General features: G+C 49.2%; 2 protein-coding genes across 2 annotated transcripts in view; both read right to left on the bottom strand.

Annotated features, from left to right (window-relative positions):
* Nucleotides 1–460: 460 nt before the first annotated feature.
* LOC306818250 (phosphofurin acidic cluster sorting protein 1-like) lies at nt 461–14,534 on the bottom strand. Its single transcript, XM_079335719.1, is given in 25 exon segments — nt 461–928; nt 2,651–2,761; nt 3,689–3,879; nt 3,947–4,037; nt 4,161–4,206; nt 5,523–5,565; nt 5,801–5,903; nt 5,978–6,088; nt 6,204–6,358; nt 7,038–7,138; nt 7,250–7,354; nt 7,447–7,576; nt 8,910–8,998; nt 9,466–9,537; nt 9,770–9,848; nt 9,924–10,075; nt 10,378–10,437; nt 10,871–10,948; nt 11,232–11,323; nt 11,868–12,030; nt 12,126–12,251; nt 12,341–12,430; nt 12,983–13,070; nt 14,205–14,230; nt 14,232–14,534. Coding segments are annotated over 25 exon segments (2,559 nt in total). The 5' UTR covers nt 14,376–14,534; the 3' UTR covers nt 461–815.
* A 778-nt stretch (nt 14,535–15,312) lies between these two features.
* The window catches only part of spast (spastin), a 6,754-nt gene continuing 5,372 nt past the window's right edge, over nt 15,313–16,694 (bottom strand). The window contains exons 11-15 of the mRNA XM_079337589.1: nt 16,468–16,510; nt 16,240–16,319; nt 16,076–16,146; nt 15,886–15,926; nt 15,313–15,584 (exon numbers count right to left, since the gene is read on the bottom strand). Coding sequence (XP_079193715.1) covers nt 15,459–15,584; nt 15,886–15,926; nt 16,076–16,146; nt 16,240–16,319; nt 16,468–16,510 — 361 coding nt within the window. The 3' untranslated portion in view covers nt 15,313–15,458. The remainder of the gene's footprint in view (nt 15,585–15,885; nt 15,927–16,075; nt 16,147–16,239; nt 16,320–16,467; nt 16,511–16,694) is intronic.

Raw genomic sequence — 16,694 nt, 5'->3', positions numbered from 1 at the left:
TCGTAAACAAAGGAAACCAAAGACTTCCAAGTGACGGGTAAATAAATACAAAACATTGACATCCTTCCTTTTTCTATCGCTTCGCTGTGGTCAGGTCACAGTTAGACGTTCCTCTCCTCAGTAACATTTCCCAGCTCCTCCTCATGGTGGACTCTGAGGTGACCCCGGGCCAGACGGGGAACTCTGGGTCCCTCCAGGGAACTCTGGGTCTACCCCGGGGCCCCCTCCTAGTTGGGCGTGCCCAGAAAACTTCCAAAGGGAGGCATCCAGGAGGATCCTGATCGGATGCCTGAACCACTTTTAGATGTGAAGGAGTAGTGTCTCTACTCCGAGCACCCCCCTGGATATTTAAGCTCCTCCCCCTCTCTCTCTCTGAAGCAGAGCCTCCTCCAGAGGAAACTCATTTCAGACACTTGTATCTGCGATCTCGTTCTTTCAGTCATGACCCAGAGCTCATGACCTCAGGTGAGGGTTGGAACACAGAGCGGTAAATCCAGAACTTTGTCTTCAGACTCTCGAGACCACAATGGTCCCGTACGATGCCCACATGACCGCCGACACTGCACCAGCCCACCTGTCACTCTCACGGTCCATCCTACCATCTCTGTGAAGACCCTGAGATACTTAAACTCCTCTAAACTAATCATTAGAAGTATATTCAAACAGCTGTGTACACTATTTACAGGCATAAATATCAACAGCAGAATCCATATAAAGAATTTAAAAGTACCTTACATGGTAGACATGTTTATATTCCAACAGAATGAGATTGACAAAAGGTGGGGGCGGAGTTACAGGTGGGAGGAGGAAGTGGTTCAGGGTTTGTTGTAGCTGAAGATCCCGACAGGAAAGTGTTTGACGTGAGTCGGCCACTGAGCCGCCAGCTGGAAAAACTTCACATCGTTCCACTCGACTCCGTCTATAGAGACTGACAGAGAGAGACGAGGACACCATCAGGTCCACATCATGTGACACCATCAGGTCCACATCATGTGACATCATCAGGTCCACATCATGTGACATCATCAGGTCCACATCATGTGACATCATCAGGTCCACATCATGTGACATCATCAGGTCCACATCATGTGACATCATCAAGTCCACATCATGTGACATCATCAGGTCCACATCATGTGACACCATCAGGTCCACATCATGTGACACCATCAGGTCCACATCATGTGACACCATCAGGTCCACATCATGTGACACCATCAGGTCCACATCATGTGACACCATCAGGTCCACATCATGTGACACCATCAGGTCCACATCATGTGACATCATCAGGTCCACATCATGTGACACCATCAGGTCCACATCATGTGACATCATCAGGTCCACAGCATGTGACACCATCAGGTCCACATCATGTGACACCATCAGGTCCACATCATGTGACATCATCAGGTCCACATCATGTGACACCATCAGGTCCACATCATGTGACATCATCAGGTCCACATCATGTGACACCATCAGGTCCACATCATGTGACACCATCAGGTCCACATCATGTGACACCATCAGGTCCATATCATGTGACACCATCAGGTCCACATCATGTGACACCATCAGGTCCATATCATGTGACATCATCAGGTCCACATCATGTGACACCATCAGGTCCATATCATGTCCAAGATACATCCTCAGATAATGTGTGTGTGTACCTCTCAGTGTGTGTGTGTGTGTGTACCTCTCAGTGTGTGTGTGTGTGTGTGTACCTCTCAGTGTGTGTGAGTGTGTGTACCTCTCAGTGTGTGTGTGTGTGTGTGTACCTCTCAGTGTGTGTGTGTGTGTGTACCTCTCAGTGTGTGAGTGTGTGTGTACCTCTCAGTGTGTGTGTGTGTACCTCTCAGTGTGTGAGTGTGTGTGTACCTCTCAGTGTGTGTGTACCTCTCAGCGTGTGAGTGTGTGTGTACCTCTCAGTGTGTGTGTGTGTGTGTGTACCTCTCAGTGTGTGTGTGTGTGTGTGTGTACCTCTCAGCGTGTGTGTGTGTGTGTGTACCTCTCAGTGTGTGAGTGTGTGTGTACCTCTCAGTGTGTGTGTGTGTACCTCTCAGCGTGTGAGTGTGTACCTCTCAGTGTGTGTGTGTGTGTGTACCTCTCAGTGTGTGAGTGTGTGTGTACCTCTCAGTGTGTGTGTGTGTACCTCTCAGCGTGTGAGTGTGTACCTCTCAGTGTGTGAGTGTGTGTGTACCTCTCAGCGTGTGAGTGTGTACCTCTCAGTGTGTGTGTACCTCTCAGCGTGTGTGAGTGTGTGTGTATCTCTCAGTGTGTGTGTGTGTGTGTACCTCTCAGTGTGTGTGTGTGTGTGTGTACCTCTCAGCGTGTGTGAGTGTGTGTGTATCTCTCAGTGTGTGTGCGTGTGTGTGTACCTCTCAGTGTGTGTGTGTGTGTGTGTGTGTACCTCTCAGTGTGTGTGTGTGTGTGTGTACCTCTCAGTGTGTGTGTGTGTGTGTGTGTGTGTACCTCTCAGTGTGTGTGTGTGTACCTCTCAGTGTGTGTATGTGTGTGTGTACCTCTCAGTGTGTGTGTGTGTGTGTGTGTGTGTACCTCTCAGTGTGTGTGTGTGTGTGTGTGTGTGTGTACCTCTCAGTGTGTGTGTGTGTGTGTGTGTGTGTGTGTGTGTGTGTGTGTGTACCTCTCAGTGTGTGTTGGTGTTTGGAGGTACAGATCAGTCGACTGATTCCTTCGATCAGCTGGCTCCTGGACTCCGCCTCTCTTTCCTTCATCTTCTTACTGAGGAACATAACTGACAAACACATCTTATTACCATCTTCATCATCACCATCATCATCACCACGACCATCATCATCATCACCATCTTCATCACCATCATCATCATCATCATCATCTTCATCACCACCATCATCATCATCACCACGACCATCCTCATCATCATCATCTTCATCACCATCATCTTCATCAACACGACCATCATCATCATCATCATCACCATCATCACCACGACCATCATCATCATCATCATCACCATCATCATCATCACCATCATCACCATCATCATCATCATCATCACCATCATCACCATCTTCATCACCATCATCATCATCATCATCTTCATCACCACCATCATCATCATCACCACGACCATCCTCATCATCATCATCTTCATCACCATCATCATCATCATCAACACGACCATCATCATCATCATCATCTTCATCACCACCATCATCTTCATCAACACGACCATCATCATCATCATCATCACCATCATCACCACGACCATCATCACCATCATCATCATCATCACCATCACCATCATCACCACGACCATCATCATCATCATCATCACCATCATCATCATCACCATCATCACCATCATCATCATCATCATCACCATCTTCATCATCATCATCACCATCACCATCATCACCATCATCATCATCATCATCACCATCACCATCATCACCACGACCATCATCACCATCATCATCATCATCACCATCACCATCATCACCATCATCATCATCATCATCACCATCACCATCATCACCACGACCATCATCATCATCATCATCATCATCATCACCATCACCATCATCACCACGACCATCATCATCACCATCATCACCATCATCATCATCATCATCATCACCACGACCATCATCATCATCTTCATCATGACCACGAACATGTCCATCCTCCTCTTCCTCACCTTTCTTGTTCTTCTCTTTGGTCACCACCGTCATGCTCATCAGCTCTCCTCCACTGATCCTCGACACCTGTAGAGCTCGAAAGTTGCTCTTCAGAGTGTTCTTCATCCCTGCCTCCTTCCTCCTCTCTCCTCCTCCTCCTCCCTGACTGCTCCAGTAGTCCACCTGCAGACCCATCACCTCTGTGGGACAGCTGGAGGAGGGCAAAGGTTAAACGTGTGATCGGAGAGGAACAGACTCAAGATGAAAACAGGAAGTACCTGATGGAGGGGGAGGGAGGAGGTGTGGCAGTGATGCTGATTGGTCCTGGTTGGGAGGGTGGAGACCCCAGTATGATGTCATCAGAGTCAACTGTCAACAGTTGTGATGAAGAAAAAATAAAACTTAAATTAGTGTTAAATCTGTTAAATAAAGTGCAGGTAACAGAGGAGGAGCTATGGAGAGCTGAGGAGGCAACAGGTGAGTGTGATCTACCTGAGGTGGACAGGAAGTTCTGCTCCACAACGCCGACTTTCACAAGCTGCAAACAAAAACAGAGAAAATCAGTTTGATCCAAAACATTTGAAACATGTTAAAATGTCCAACTTTACAGCTGCAGTTCCTCCAGTGTCCACTAGAGTCTGTCTCCTGCAGTGAGTCAGTCTCCATAGAGCTCTATGTTAAAATGTCCAACTTTACAGCTGCAGTTCCTCCAGTGTCCACTAGAGTCTGTCTCCTGCAGTGAGTCAGTCTCCATAGAGCTCTATGTTAAAATGTCCAACTTTACAGCTGCAGTTCCTCCAGTGTCCACTAGAGTCTGTCTCCTGCAGTGAGTCAGTCTCCATAGAGCTCTATGTTAAAATGTCCAACTTTACAGCTGCAGTTCCTCCAGTGTCCACTAGAGTCTGTCTCCTGCAGTGAGTCAGTCTCCATAGAGCTCTATGTTAAAATGTCCAACTTTACAGCTGCAGTTCCTCCAGTGTCCACTAGAGTCTGTCTCCTGCAGTGAGTCAGTCTCCATAGAGCTCTATGTTAAAATGTCCAACTTTACAGCTGCAGTTCCTCCAGTGTCCACTAGAGTCTGTCTCCTGCAGTGAGTCAGTCTCCATAGAGCTCTATGTTAAAATGTCCAACTTTACAGCTGCAGTTCCTCCAGTGTCCACTAGAGTCTGTCTCCTGCAGTGAGTCAGTCTCCATAGAGCTCTATGTTAAAATGTCCAACTTTACAGCTGCAGTTCCTCCAGTGTCCACTAGAGTCTGTCTCCTGCAGTGAGTCAGTCTCCATAGAGCTCTATGTTAAAATGTCCAACTTTACAGCTGCAGTTCTTCCAGTGTCCACTAGAGTCTGTCTCCTGCAGTGAGTCAGTCTCCATAGAGCTCTATGTTAAAATGTCCAACTTTACAGCTGCAGTTCCTCCAGTGTCCACTAGAGTCTGTCTCCTGCAGTGAGTCAGTCTCCATAGAGCTCTATGTTAAAATGTCCAACTTTACAGCTGCAGTTCCTCCAGTGTCCACTAGAGTCTGTCTCCTGCAGTGAGTCAGTCTCCATAGAGCTCTATGTTAAAACGTCCAACTTTACAGCTGCAGTTCCTCCAGTGTCCACTAGAGTCTGTCTCCTGCAGTGAGTCAGTCTCCATAGAGCTCTATGTTAAAATGTCCAACTTTACAGCTGCAGTTCCTCCAGTGTCCACTAGAGTCTGTCTCCTGCAGTGAGTCAGTCCAACATGTGCCTCCGTCTTTGAGCGACATGTTTGAGCTGCTCCGTGTCACCTCTTAGCTAGTTCAGTCCCTGACCTTTAACCTTTCCTCGGGTAAAGTCGATCTTTGATTCGGCTAGAAGTTGAAAGTCTTTCTTACCCCGATAAAGGGAACAAACTTCTGACAGGAGTCGTCATCGGGGCTGAAAAAGAGCAGCGAGCAGCTTCAGAGACGTTCAGTCATCAAGGTGAAACTTCTCTTTATAATCACAAACACCAACAACGTTAACTTTTCCACGAGTCACTTTGGAACCAGTGGCCTCGCAGTTAGGTCCCGCCCCATGTACGAAGGCTATAATCCTCCAAGACGGCCCGGGTTCAAGTCCGACCTGCGGTTGTTTGTGTGGGCGTGACTCTGGCAGGAAGTGAAAGTCGTACCTCTTGTGTTTGCAGGTGAGCATGGCCTCTGAGATGGGACACAGGTGGGAAACAGCAGCTCCACTCAGGTACTGAGACACTCGGCCCGCGACGCCGACCGGATCTGTCCAACAACAACACCACGAGTGTGTTAAAGGTCATTACAGTTCATTTCAATCGACCAGCTGCGTCACGTACCGAGAGGAGGCGGCTCCACCCGGGCAAACAGCTCCCTCCAGCCGGCGTCCATGAAGAGGCCGTTGAATTTACTGTCCAGGGCGGCCAGGTATTTGGCGAGCGGGTGGGATCCTGGTGATGTCATTAACACAACAGCATTGTGGGACAGTTCATGGCGAGCGCTGACATAGGATTGTGTGTGTGTGTGTGTGTGTGTGTGTGTGTGTGTGTGTGTGTGCGTGCGTACCAACTGGGATGATGAGGAAGCGGAGGTAGCTCAGCCAATCAGGTGTCTTGCTGGCCAGCTGTTCAACAAAGCAGCTAAGGGCGGTGCTGAGGTAACTCTGGTCCCCGCACACCGCCACCTTCACAGTGGGCGGAGTCTGGGAGTTACAGTTACAGCTGGAAAACACAGATATTTCACTCATCAGATCCAAACAAACAGCTGATTGTTAAAGTGACAGGAAGTGAGAGGACAGGGACAGGAAGTGAGAGGACAGGGACAGGAAGTGAGAGGACAGAGACAGGAAGTGAGAGGACAGGTACAGGAAGTGAGAGGACAGAGACAGGAAGTGAGAAGACAGGTACAGGAAGTGAGAGGACAGGTACAGGAAGTGAGAGGACAGGTACAGGAAGTGAGAGGACAGGTACAGGAAGTGAGAGGACAGGTAAAGGAAGTGAGAGGACAGAGACAGGAAGTGAGAGGACAGGTACAGGAAGTGAGAGGACAGAGACAGGAAGTGAGAGGACAGAGACAGGAAGTGAGAGGACAGGTACAGGAAGTGAGAGGACAGAGACAGGAAGTGAGAGGACAGGTGCAGGAGGTGAGAAGACAGAGACAGGAAGTGAGAGGACAGGGACAGGAAGTGAGAGGACAGGTACAGGAAGTGAGAGGACAGGGACAGGAAGTGGTGCTACTGTGCTGCAGAGTTGAATTAATTCGACTCAACACTGACCCCGCGTGGCGGTGATTTAAATTTCACTTGAGTATATTTTTTACATCTTTAAGTCAAACTGAGCGTGCTCAGTCTCCTCCCCTTTAAAGGATGCGAGTCTTACATGGTGATCACATGACTCTTACAATCTCTGGATCCGGCTCAGGATGGCGCTGAAGGCGGCCTGGACGTCAGCTGACGAGACGGTGGACACGATTGGCTGATCGAACAGAAGCTCCGACAGGTACTGAAGAGAGAGAGAGAGACACCGCAGGGCAGACCGTTACCATGACAACCAAGGTCACTTTGTTGAGACACACACACACACACACACACACACACACACACACACACACACCTGTCCCTGCCAGTCTGTGGTGTTGATCAGGATGATGGAATCAGGGATCTGATCATCAGAGAACAGGATGTGGTTCAGCTGATCCAGGACGGACTTCCTGGCAACCTGAAAATATCAGACAAACTTTTTTTTAGGATCCTCGTAAAAAACCAACGCCATCGATACCTCTGACAGGTCATGACACCTGAGTGACTCACCTGTACAGGTAACCTGGAGTCATACGACGTCTCACTCTCCACACTGCTGGTTCTGTCTGTCCCTCTGGAGTTCTGTCTGTCCTTCAAGGAGCCGCTCCAGTGATGGCGAGACAGCTGACTTCCTGTCTTACTGTAGAGAACCCACAGACAGCTGACTTCCTGTCTTACTGTAGAGAACCCACAGACAGCTGACTTCCTGTCTTACTGTAGAGAACCCACAGACAGCTGACTTCCTGTCTCACTGTAGAGAACCCACAGACAGCTGATTTCCTGTTGTACTGTAGAGAACCCACAGACAGCTGACTTCCTGTCTCACTGTAGAGAACCCACAGACAGCTGACTTCCTGTCTTACTGTAGAGAACCCACAGACAGCTGACTTCCTGTCTCACTGTAGAGAACCCACAGACAGCTGATTTCCTGTCTTACTGTAGAGAACCCACAGACAGCTGACTTCCTGTCTCACTGTAGAGAACCCACAGACAGCTGACTTCCTGTCTTACTGTAGAGAACCCACAGACAGCTGACTTCCTGTCTTACTGTAGAGAACCCACAGACAGCTGACTTCCTGTCTCACTGTAGAGAACCCACAGACAGCTGATTTCCTGTCTTACTGTAGAGAACCCACAGACAGCTGACTTCCTGTCTTACTGTAGAGAACCCACAGACAGCTGACTTCCTGTCTTACTGTAGAGAACCCACAGACAGCTGACTTCCTGTCTTACTGTAGAGAACCCACAGACAGCTGACTTCCTGTTGTACTGTAGAGAACCCACAGACAGCTGACTTCCTGTCTTACTGTAGAGAACCCACAGACAGCTGACTTCCTGTCTTACTGTAGAGAACCCACAGACAGCTGACTTCCTGTCTTACTGTAGAGAACCCACAGACAGCTGACTTCCTGTCTTACTGTAGAGAACCCACAGACAGCTGACTTCCTGTCTTACTGTAGAGAACCCACAGACAGCTGACTTCCTGTCTTACTGTAGAGAACCCACAGACAGCTGACTTCCTGTCTCACTGTAGAGAACCCACAGACAGCTGATTTCCTGTCTTACTGTAGAGAACCCACAGACAGCTGACTTCCTGTCTTACTGTAGAGAACCCACAGACAGCTGACTTCCTGTCTTACTGTAGAGAACCCACAGACAGCTGACTTCCTGTCTTACTGTAGAGAACCCACAGACAGCTGACTTCCTGTTGTACTGTAGAGAACCCACAGACAGCTGACTTCCTGTCTTACTGTAGAGAACCCACAGACAGCTGACTTCCTGTCTTACTGTAGAGAACCCACAGACAGCTGACTTCCTGTCTTACTGTAGAGAACCCACAGACAGCTGACCCCCCCCCCAAGAGTCCATGCTCTCTCAGTGTTCATCAGGTGGACCTGTTGATGCTTAAACAACAAAGTGTGTGTGTGTGTGTGTGTGTGTGTGTGTGTGTGTGTGTGTGTGTGTGTGTGTACCTCGGTGAAATGTGTGTTTGAGACTCTGTTTTGCAGAGTTTGGCAGCTGGGCCTGCATCTGTTCCCATGACAACATCCTCCTCCACTTCCTGTAAACAGAAGAATAACAGCGTTTGTGCGTGTGTGTGTGTGTGTGTGTGTGTGTGTGTGTATGTGTGTGTGTGTTGTTACTTATATAATGTGCGTTGCGGGGACACTGATCCGTTCAGTCAGCAATGTTTCGGGGACTTTTGTTCGGATTGAGGAAACGCTGCCTGATAACAGTCAGCAGTGTTTTCACATCGAGTCGTTAGAAATGATCAGCTGAAATAATGACTCGTGGAGCTGATGGTCTTGTTTAGCAGCTCATATACAGACACCAGTATTTATTTCAGGCTGTTTTTTAGCCAGGTACGTAGTCCTCACTGGGGGTACCCGGGGGGGTTGGCCCCATGTGTGAAGACTTCAGTCCTCCGAGCACACGGTCTGGATTTCTATTTCTAAAGTAAAGAAATTTAAACTCTTCCAGGCTTCTTGGAAAAGAGTTAAAAGGTCAAAGAGTCAGGTCTCGTCTTACCCCGGGGACAGCCTCCTCTCCTTTAGACTCGTCCTGAGTCCCCAGTCCTCCAGGGGACGACAGCTCTGCCGCCTGATGAAAACAACATGGTGCACTTACACAGGGTGACCTGCTGGGGGCAGCAGAGCTCACGGCTGTCTCTACCTTCTACTGATCAAAAGATTTGAAATATTTCTGCTGCTAGAAACAATCAGAAATAAACTATGAGAAGAATAGTTCCTTTCTGATAGTGTTATGACATCACTTCCTGTTAATGAAGTCTTTTCATCTTTAATGGTTTCCTCTTGATGTTGGTGGTACTCACAGCTGCAGTTTGTTCTGTGTGTGTGTGCTGACTGTTCTGAGTCCTGATCTCAGTCTGAGAGCTCTCCTCGAAGAACGGCCTGAAACAAACGCACAGAAGGTCAGAGGTCGTTCATCATCTTCACCATGAATATGAGTCAGGTCAAAGGTCGCACCTGAGTTTGGGTTTGGGCGTGCTCAAGATGCTGTCGTTGTCGTCAAGCTCGGGCCCGCTGTCGCTCGGGTTGTAAACCTCCAGACTGTCGTAGAGGAGATCCAGGTCCTCCTCCACCTCCTGACTCTGACCCACCTGCTCCGAGTCCAGGACCTGCAGGACACAAAGGCATCAGCAGGGGGCGAATGTGTCTAATCAGTGTGAATGTCACAACTTGAAACGGCCTGAAATGGGATTTTTATTCTGAATTGGATCATAAGTCAGTAAACAAACGTTATGCAGAGTTAAAGAAGACTTGAAACTACAGACTGAGACCAAAAACTCATCAGGAGGATGTTTACTGAAGGAAGAAGTCAGTAGGAACATTTTATCATAGACCCCTATGGAATCAGCCTCCTTTTCGCCCCCTGCTGGACATGTCTGATAAACAGTGTTTGATGTTGTTCTTTACAAACCTCGTCTGTGACTTTGAATCTTTTCAGCAGAGCGACAAACTTCTGTTTAAAGTTCGGCTGCTGAAAAAGAAAAATGTGACGTTAAAACAAACTTTAGACAACGTTCACAAACATGGAGACAACCTGAGCTGTTCAGACTGTTAGGACCTGTTAGGTCCAGGTCCTGACAGGTCCTAACAGGTTAACAGGTCCTGACAGGTCCTAACGGGTCCTAACAGGTCCTAACAGGTTAACAGGTCCTGACAGGTCCTAAAAGGTCCTAACAGGTCCTAATGGGTCCTTACAGGTCCTAACAGGTTAACAGGTCCTGACAGGTCCTAACAGGTCCTAACAGGTTAACAGGTCCTGACAGGTCCTAACAGGTCCTAACAAGTTAACAGGTCCTGACAGGTCCTGACAGGTCCTAATGGGTCCTAACAGGTCCTAACGGGTCCTAACAGGCCCTAACGGGTCCTAACAGGTCCTAACGGGTCCTAACAGGTCCACGCCTTACCTGCGTCAGCGAGGTCGCTCGGATCATTTTCCTGTGAGACTTCTTCGTCTTTCCCTGGACGTCGTCATCGTCGTCGTCCTGAGAAACAAACGTTACTGATGTTAGCAGTGATGCTAACACCTGCTGAGCTAACAGGTTAGCAGAGCAGCTGTTTATCAGCCACTTTGAACTCTGGGTAATATCAAGAGAGGTTATCACCTTTAAATCCGACCTGCGGCTCCTTTAGAGCGCCGCACAGTCCAAGACTACAGGGCGCACAAACACTAACCACGAGGTCTCGGCGCCATTTTGACTCATTTAGCAAAAAATGAGACAAAAGAAGAAGAAGAGTCAGAGAGTCGACCAACGAGGGGTTAATCACCTGAGTCTGCACTGCGTCATCACTTCCTTCCTGTTCAGACGAGAAACTGTCGTCATCGTCCTCCGAGTAGTTCTCCAAGTCAGGGGAGCGATCTGTAACACACACACACACACACACACACACACACACACACACACATGTCAACACACACACACACACACACACACACACACACACACACACATGTCAACACACACACACACACACACACACACACACACACACACACACATGTCAACACACACACACACACACACACACACACACACACACACGTCAACAACACACACACACACACACACACACACACACATGTCAACACACACACACACACACACACACACACACACAAACACACAAACATGTCAACACACACACACAAACATGTCAACACACACACACACACACAAACACACAAACATGTCAACACACACACACACACACACACACACACACACACACACACACACACACACACACAAACATGTCAGCACACACACACACCTGAAACAAACTGTTTTTACAGAAAGTGGAGGAGCTTGTGTGTACTCTGTCCTCGACCAATCAGGAGCCGGTATGTGGCGAGCGCCTGAAGCTTCCACACAAACACAAAGGTCAGCTCCATTGTTCTCCTACCTGAGGCCTTGGTCTTGTTGCCGTGGTGACCGCTTGTGTCCTCCTGTTCGATTGGCTGGCTGGAGAGTGCGAGGACGCTCAGCTCTGCCGCACGCAGCGAGGCATCCTTGAGGTTGCTATGGAGACCGAGGATGTGGGCTCGGTCTGTTGGATGCTGCAGCACCTGGAGACACACACACACACACACACACACACACACAGGTTCCTCTCTCACTTTTCTGTGTTCAGTAAGTAAAGCGTGTTGGCAGAGCGCCGTACCTCGGCCATGTTGATGACCCCGACGGCGAGCGTCTTGTAGCCCAGGATGGTCCGGTTCTTGTACCTCTTCCTCCTCTGCAGCATCACGTGCAGACGGTTCACATCACGCTTCAGGAAGTGAGGGTACTGAGAGACAAGCAGCCGGGTCTGAGACCATGTGTGTGTGTGTGTGTGTGTGTGTGTGTGTGTGTGTGTGTGTGTTAGAGAGAGGAGACCTGCAGGGAGAAGGTGAGCTCCAGGTCCGTCTCCATCACACCGTCTGGAGGGAGGACATACTCGTTGGATCTTAGAGTCCGCTTGGAGCCCTGAAACAAGAAGAGAGTCATTAAAACTGTCCCTGAGACCCTGACCCACGTGGTCTGAGGCCAGACCGGACTCCTGTCCCTGAGACCCTGACCCACGCTGTCTGTGTCCAGACCGGACTCCTGTCCCTGAGACCCTGACCCACGCTGTCTGTGTCCAGACCGGACTCCTGTCCCTGAGACCCTGACCCACGCTGTCTGAGGCCAGACCGGACTCCTGTCCCTGAGACCCTGACCCACGCTGTCTGAGGCCAGACCGGACTCCTGTCCCTGAGACCTTGACCCACGCGGTCTGTGTCCAGACCGGACTCCTGTCCCTGAGACCCTGACCCACGCTGTCTGTGTCCAGACCGGACTCCTGTCCCTGAGACCCTGACCCACTCCTGTCCCTGAGACCCTGACCCACGTGGTCTGTGTCCAGACCGGATTCCTGTCCCTGAGACCCTGACCCACGTGGTCTGTGTCCAGACCGGATTCCTGTCCCTGAGACCCTGACCCACGCGACCCTCCCCAGTGTGTGTGTGTGTGTGTGGGGGGGGGGGGGGGGCGTCTCACCTGGATCTTCACAGCGATGACCACCGAGCTGAGCTCTCGGTCCAGCTCTCTGAGGACCATCAGCCTCTGGAGGGTCAGACTGCACAGCCTGCAGGTGGGGGGGGGGGGGGGGGGGGGGGGGGGGGGTTGTCATGGTTACACACTCCTGCACACAGTCATAGGACATGTTCTGACATGTTTGGACTTTCTTCATCGCTCTCATTAATCGAAAGAAGAAAAACACTTCCTGTTTTTCTTCCATATACAGGAAGTCTTACTTTATTTCAAAATAAAAGCACACAACATGTGACGTACTCTCAGCTTAAAGACCTATCAAAATAAAAGCCTAGCAATGTTTTATCTTTAAATGCAAAATAATAGAATTTCAATTTTTGTGGTGTATGTGTGTGTGTGTGTAATGTTGTTGTGATGTGTGTGTGTGTGTAGATAGATAGATAGATAGATAGATAGATAGATAGATAGATAGATAGATAGATAGATAGATAGATAGATAGATAGATAGATAGATAGATAGATACTTTATTGATCCCGAGGGAAATTCAAGTAATGTTGTGATGTGTGTGTGTGTGTGTGTGTGTGCGTGTGTGCGCGCGTGTGTGTGTGTGTGTGTGTGTGTGTGTGTGTGTGTGTGTGTGTGTGTGTGTGTAGTGCTCTGCTGCGAGCACCAACAGGTGTCCTGAGTCATTAAGAGGATTATCTCTGATTGGTTAGCTCGTTAACCCCCCCACACTGGTCTCCATGGTAACAGAGGGGCCACACAGATCAGCTGTTCAATAAGTGTTTACGTTCTTCTGTTGAAGCATCATGGGAAATGTAGTTCCTGTTTAATAGATGTGAGTTCAAACTGTAAGTTTAAAGTGACGTGGTCAAACAGCTCATTCACCCCCACCCCCCCCCCCCCCCCCTCCCTCCTGTCTCTCATTAAAGACTGTCCCTGTATTGACACTGATCCTGGTTCAGGTTCTGGATCAGAAGTGACCCATCATCTGGAGCAGTCTGCAGATGACAAGAAGTGTTCATAATCAGCTGATCATAATGACAATGTGTCAGATGTGTGTGATGTAACAGTCACGCTGCCCCCCCCCCTCACGCTGCCCCCCCTCCCGCTGTCACCAAAAACACACGAAACGGTCTCGATGGAGGTCCGTGAAAGCACCGTGCAGCTCTGCCTCCTCTCCCCGCGCTCAGGCTCTCCTCTCCGGCTGAACATTAATCCTCTTACCTGGGCACGCAGCTCGGGGAGGGACCGGTCGATCTCCCACGTCGCAAACAGGTTCATCGGCATCGGGACGCGGCCGTCCCGCTCCCCGGGAGCCCCGGAGCCCGAGGCGGGGTCCGGGTCCGGAGGGAAGACGCTTACCCGGACTCCTCCTCTGTCTGCAACCGCGGCCATCGTCTCCTGTGCGGGGTGGGACCGTGGGACAGGTCGGTCTGATCCCCGCTGATGATCCTCAGGAGAGAGAGAGAGAGAGAGAGAGAGACAGAGAGAGAGAGAGAGAGACAGAGAGAGAGACAGAGAGACAGAGAGAGAGAGAGAGACAGAGAGAGAGAGAGAGAACTGATCCGGGATCAGTCAGATCAGGGATGTGGTCTCCTCAGTAAAGACAGCATCAGTCTGATCTCTTGTGGAGGTTCCAGTTAGTTTAATAGTGTGTTACAGTGTTTATGGGCTCAGTACACAGGGAAGCTGCTCTGTGGGAACAAAACAAACCAACAGAAATGTATGGAGGCCCTGAGGGGTCAACTGCAAAAACGTTTTCACTAAACAAACAGAACCTGTGAGTTTGTTTGTTTTGGCTTCTTTTGTTTCGTCATCATGATGTGCTAAAAGTGCTTTAGTGTCACAATAAATCAAGGATGAAGTCAGTATCCTGTTTCCTTCAAAATAAAACTCAGTCTCCTCCTGAAGTGTAGCTGCTTCATCGTCCCTTCAAAATAAAACTCAGTCATCTCCTGAAGTGTAGCTGCTTCATCGTCCCTTCAAAATAAAACTCAGTCTCCTCCTGAAGTGAAGCTGCTCCATCGTCCCTTCAAAATAAAACTCAGCCTTCTCCTAAAGTCTAGCTACTTCATCGTCCCTTCAAAATAAAACTCAGTCATCTCCTGAAGTGTAGCTGCTTCATCGTCCCTTCAAAATAAAACTCAGTCTCCTCCTGAAGTGTAGCTGCTTCATCGTCCCTTCAAAATAAAACTCAGTCATCTCCTGAAGTGTAGCTGCTTCATCGTCCCTTCAAAATAAAACTCAGTCCTCTCCTAAAACTCTGGAGGAACTGCAGCTCTCAGGCTGTAAGAGCAAACAATAATCAATAATCCACAGCTCACAAGTTAAATAGAGTAAAAAAAACAGATTTATTGAAATATAATAAATACAAACACAGTTCAGTGACAGGATGACGGTCTGAGATCATCAGGAGAAACAAAGGAGAGAACGATTCTTTTAGAAACAGTCGTGCAAAGATAAAAAGCGTGTTGGCGTTCACGGCGTCGTCGTGTCTCCGTACTCTCGGTTCCAGCGGACGTAAAGATCCAGCGTCTTCACGCCCACGCTGCTCTTTATCTTCTTCAGAGAGTCCACAAAATCTCTGAGACAAATGTCCCTGACCTGAGGACGACACAGGACACATTCACACACTGGACCCAGGACCAGGTCCCAGTCTGAGGACCTGTTAGCTAGGATCAGGACCAGGTCCCAGTCTGAGGACCTGTTAGCTAGGACCAGGTCCCAGTCTGAAGACCTGTTAGCTAGGACCAGGACCAGGTCCCAGTCTGAGGACCTGTTAGCTAGGACCAGGTCCCAGACTGAGGACCTGTTAGCTAGGACCAGGTCCCAGTCTGAGGACCTGTTAGCTAGGATCAGGACCAGGTCCCAGTCTGAGGACCTGTTAGCTAGGATCAGGACTCACCTGGCTGGCCTCCATGTTCCTGACCTGGTCTGGACGCAGCTCTGCACAAACACACAAGCATTACATTTTAAAGACATCCTTTCAAAATAAAGTGCATCAATAGTAAGCTGATAGAGATAAATACACCGTTTCCAAAATAAAAGTCCTTTATTAGATTTAAGAGGAACTCGTCTGTTCGACTGTATCTGACCTCTGATTGGTCCCAGAGAGGCGTCTTTAGCCAATGAGGTGAGGTCGCTGCCTGAGTATCCCTCTGTCATTCTAAACCAATCAGAAACAGAGAAACAGAGTGTGACGCTGCCCCCTGCTGGAGGTAAAGAGCACGGCGGCGTGTTAAATAACGTGCGAGCTGACCTGGCGAGCTGGCTGAGCTCTCTGAGCGTCAGCGGGTTCCCGTGTTTCTCCAGAAGATTCTTCAGCAGCGTGAGGCGAGTCTGAAACACAGTCACATGGTCACCTTCACTCGACCAGAAGGCCCTTACTTTATTTCAAAATAAAAGCAGCCAATTAGCTTGAGACACATACAAACATTCAAAATAAAAGCCTGCTGTTTAAATGTTCCATATGTTAATCTGAGCTCACCTCCACGGCCGGCAGAGCCACGAACACACGTTTAGAGAAACGCCTGCAGAAAGACAACAGGACAAATAATCAGGCCACGCCCCCATGATTGTTGGGAGGGGGCGTGGCCTAAAGTCTTCCAGTGTGCAGCCAAGCTAAAGGCTGGTTCACACAGCAGGATTTTAAAATTGTCGGCCGATTTCCCAAACGAGAAGAGACGACACACACGGTGATAAATACAGGTCGTA

This window comes from Symphodus melops (genome assembly GCF_947650265.1).
Source record: "Symphodus melops genome assembly, chromosome: 2".
In the NCBI taxonomy this organism is placed as follows: Eukaryota; Metazoa; Chordata; class Actinopteri; order Labriformes; family Labridae; genus Symphodus; species Symphodus melops.
The sequence above is the reverse complement of the archived record's forward strand: the minus strand, read 5'-3'. Positions and strand labels throughout refer to the sequence as shown.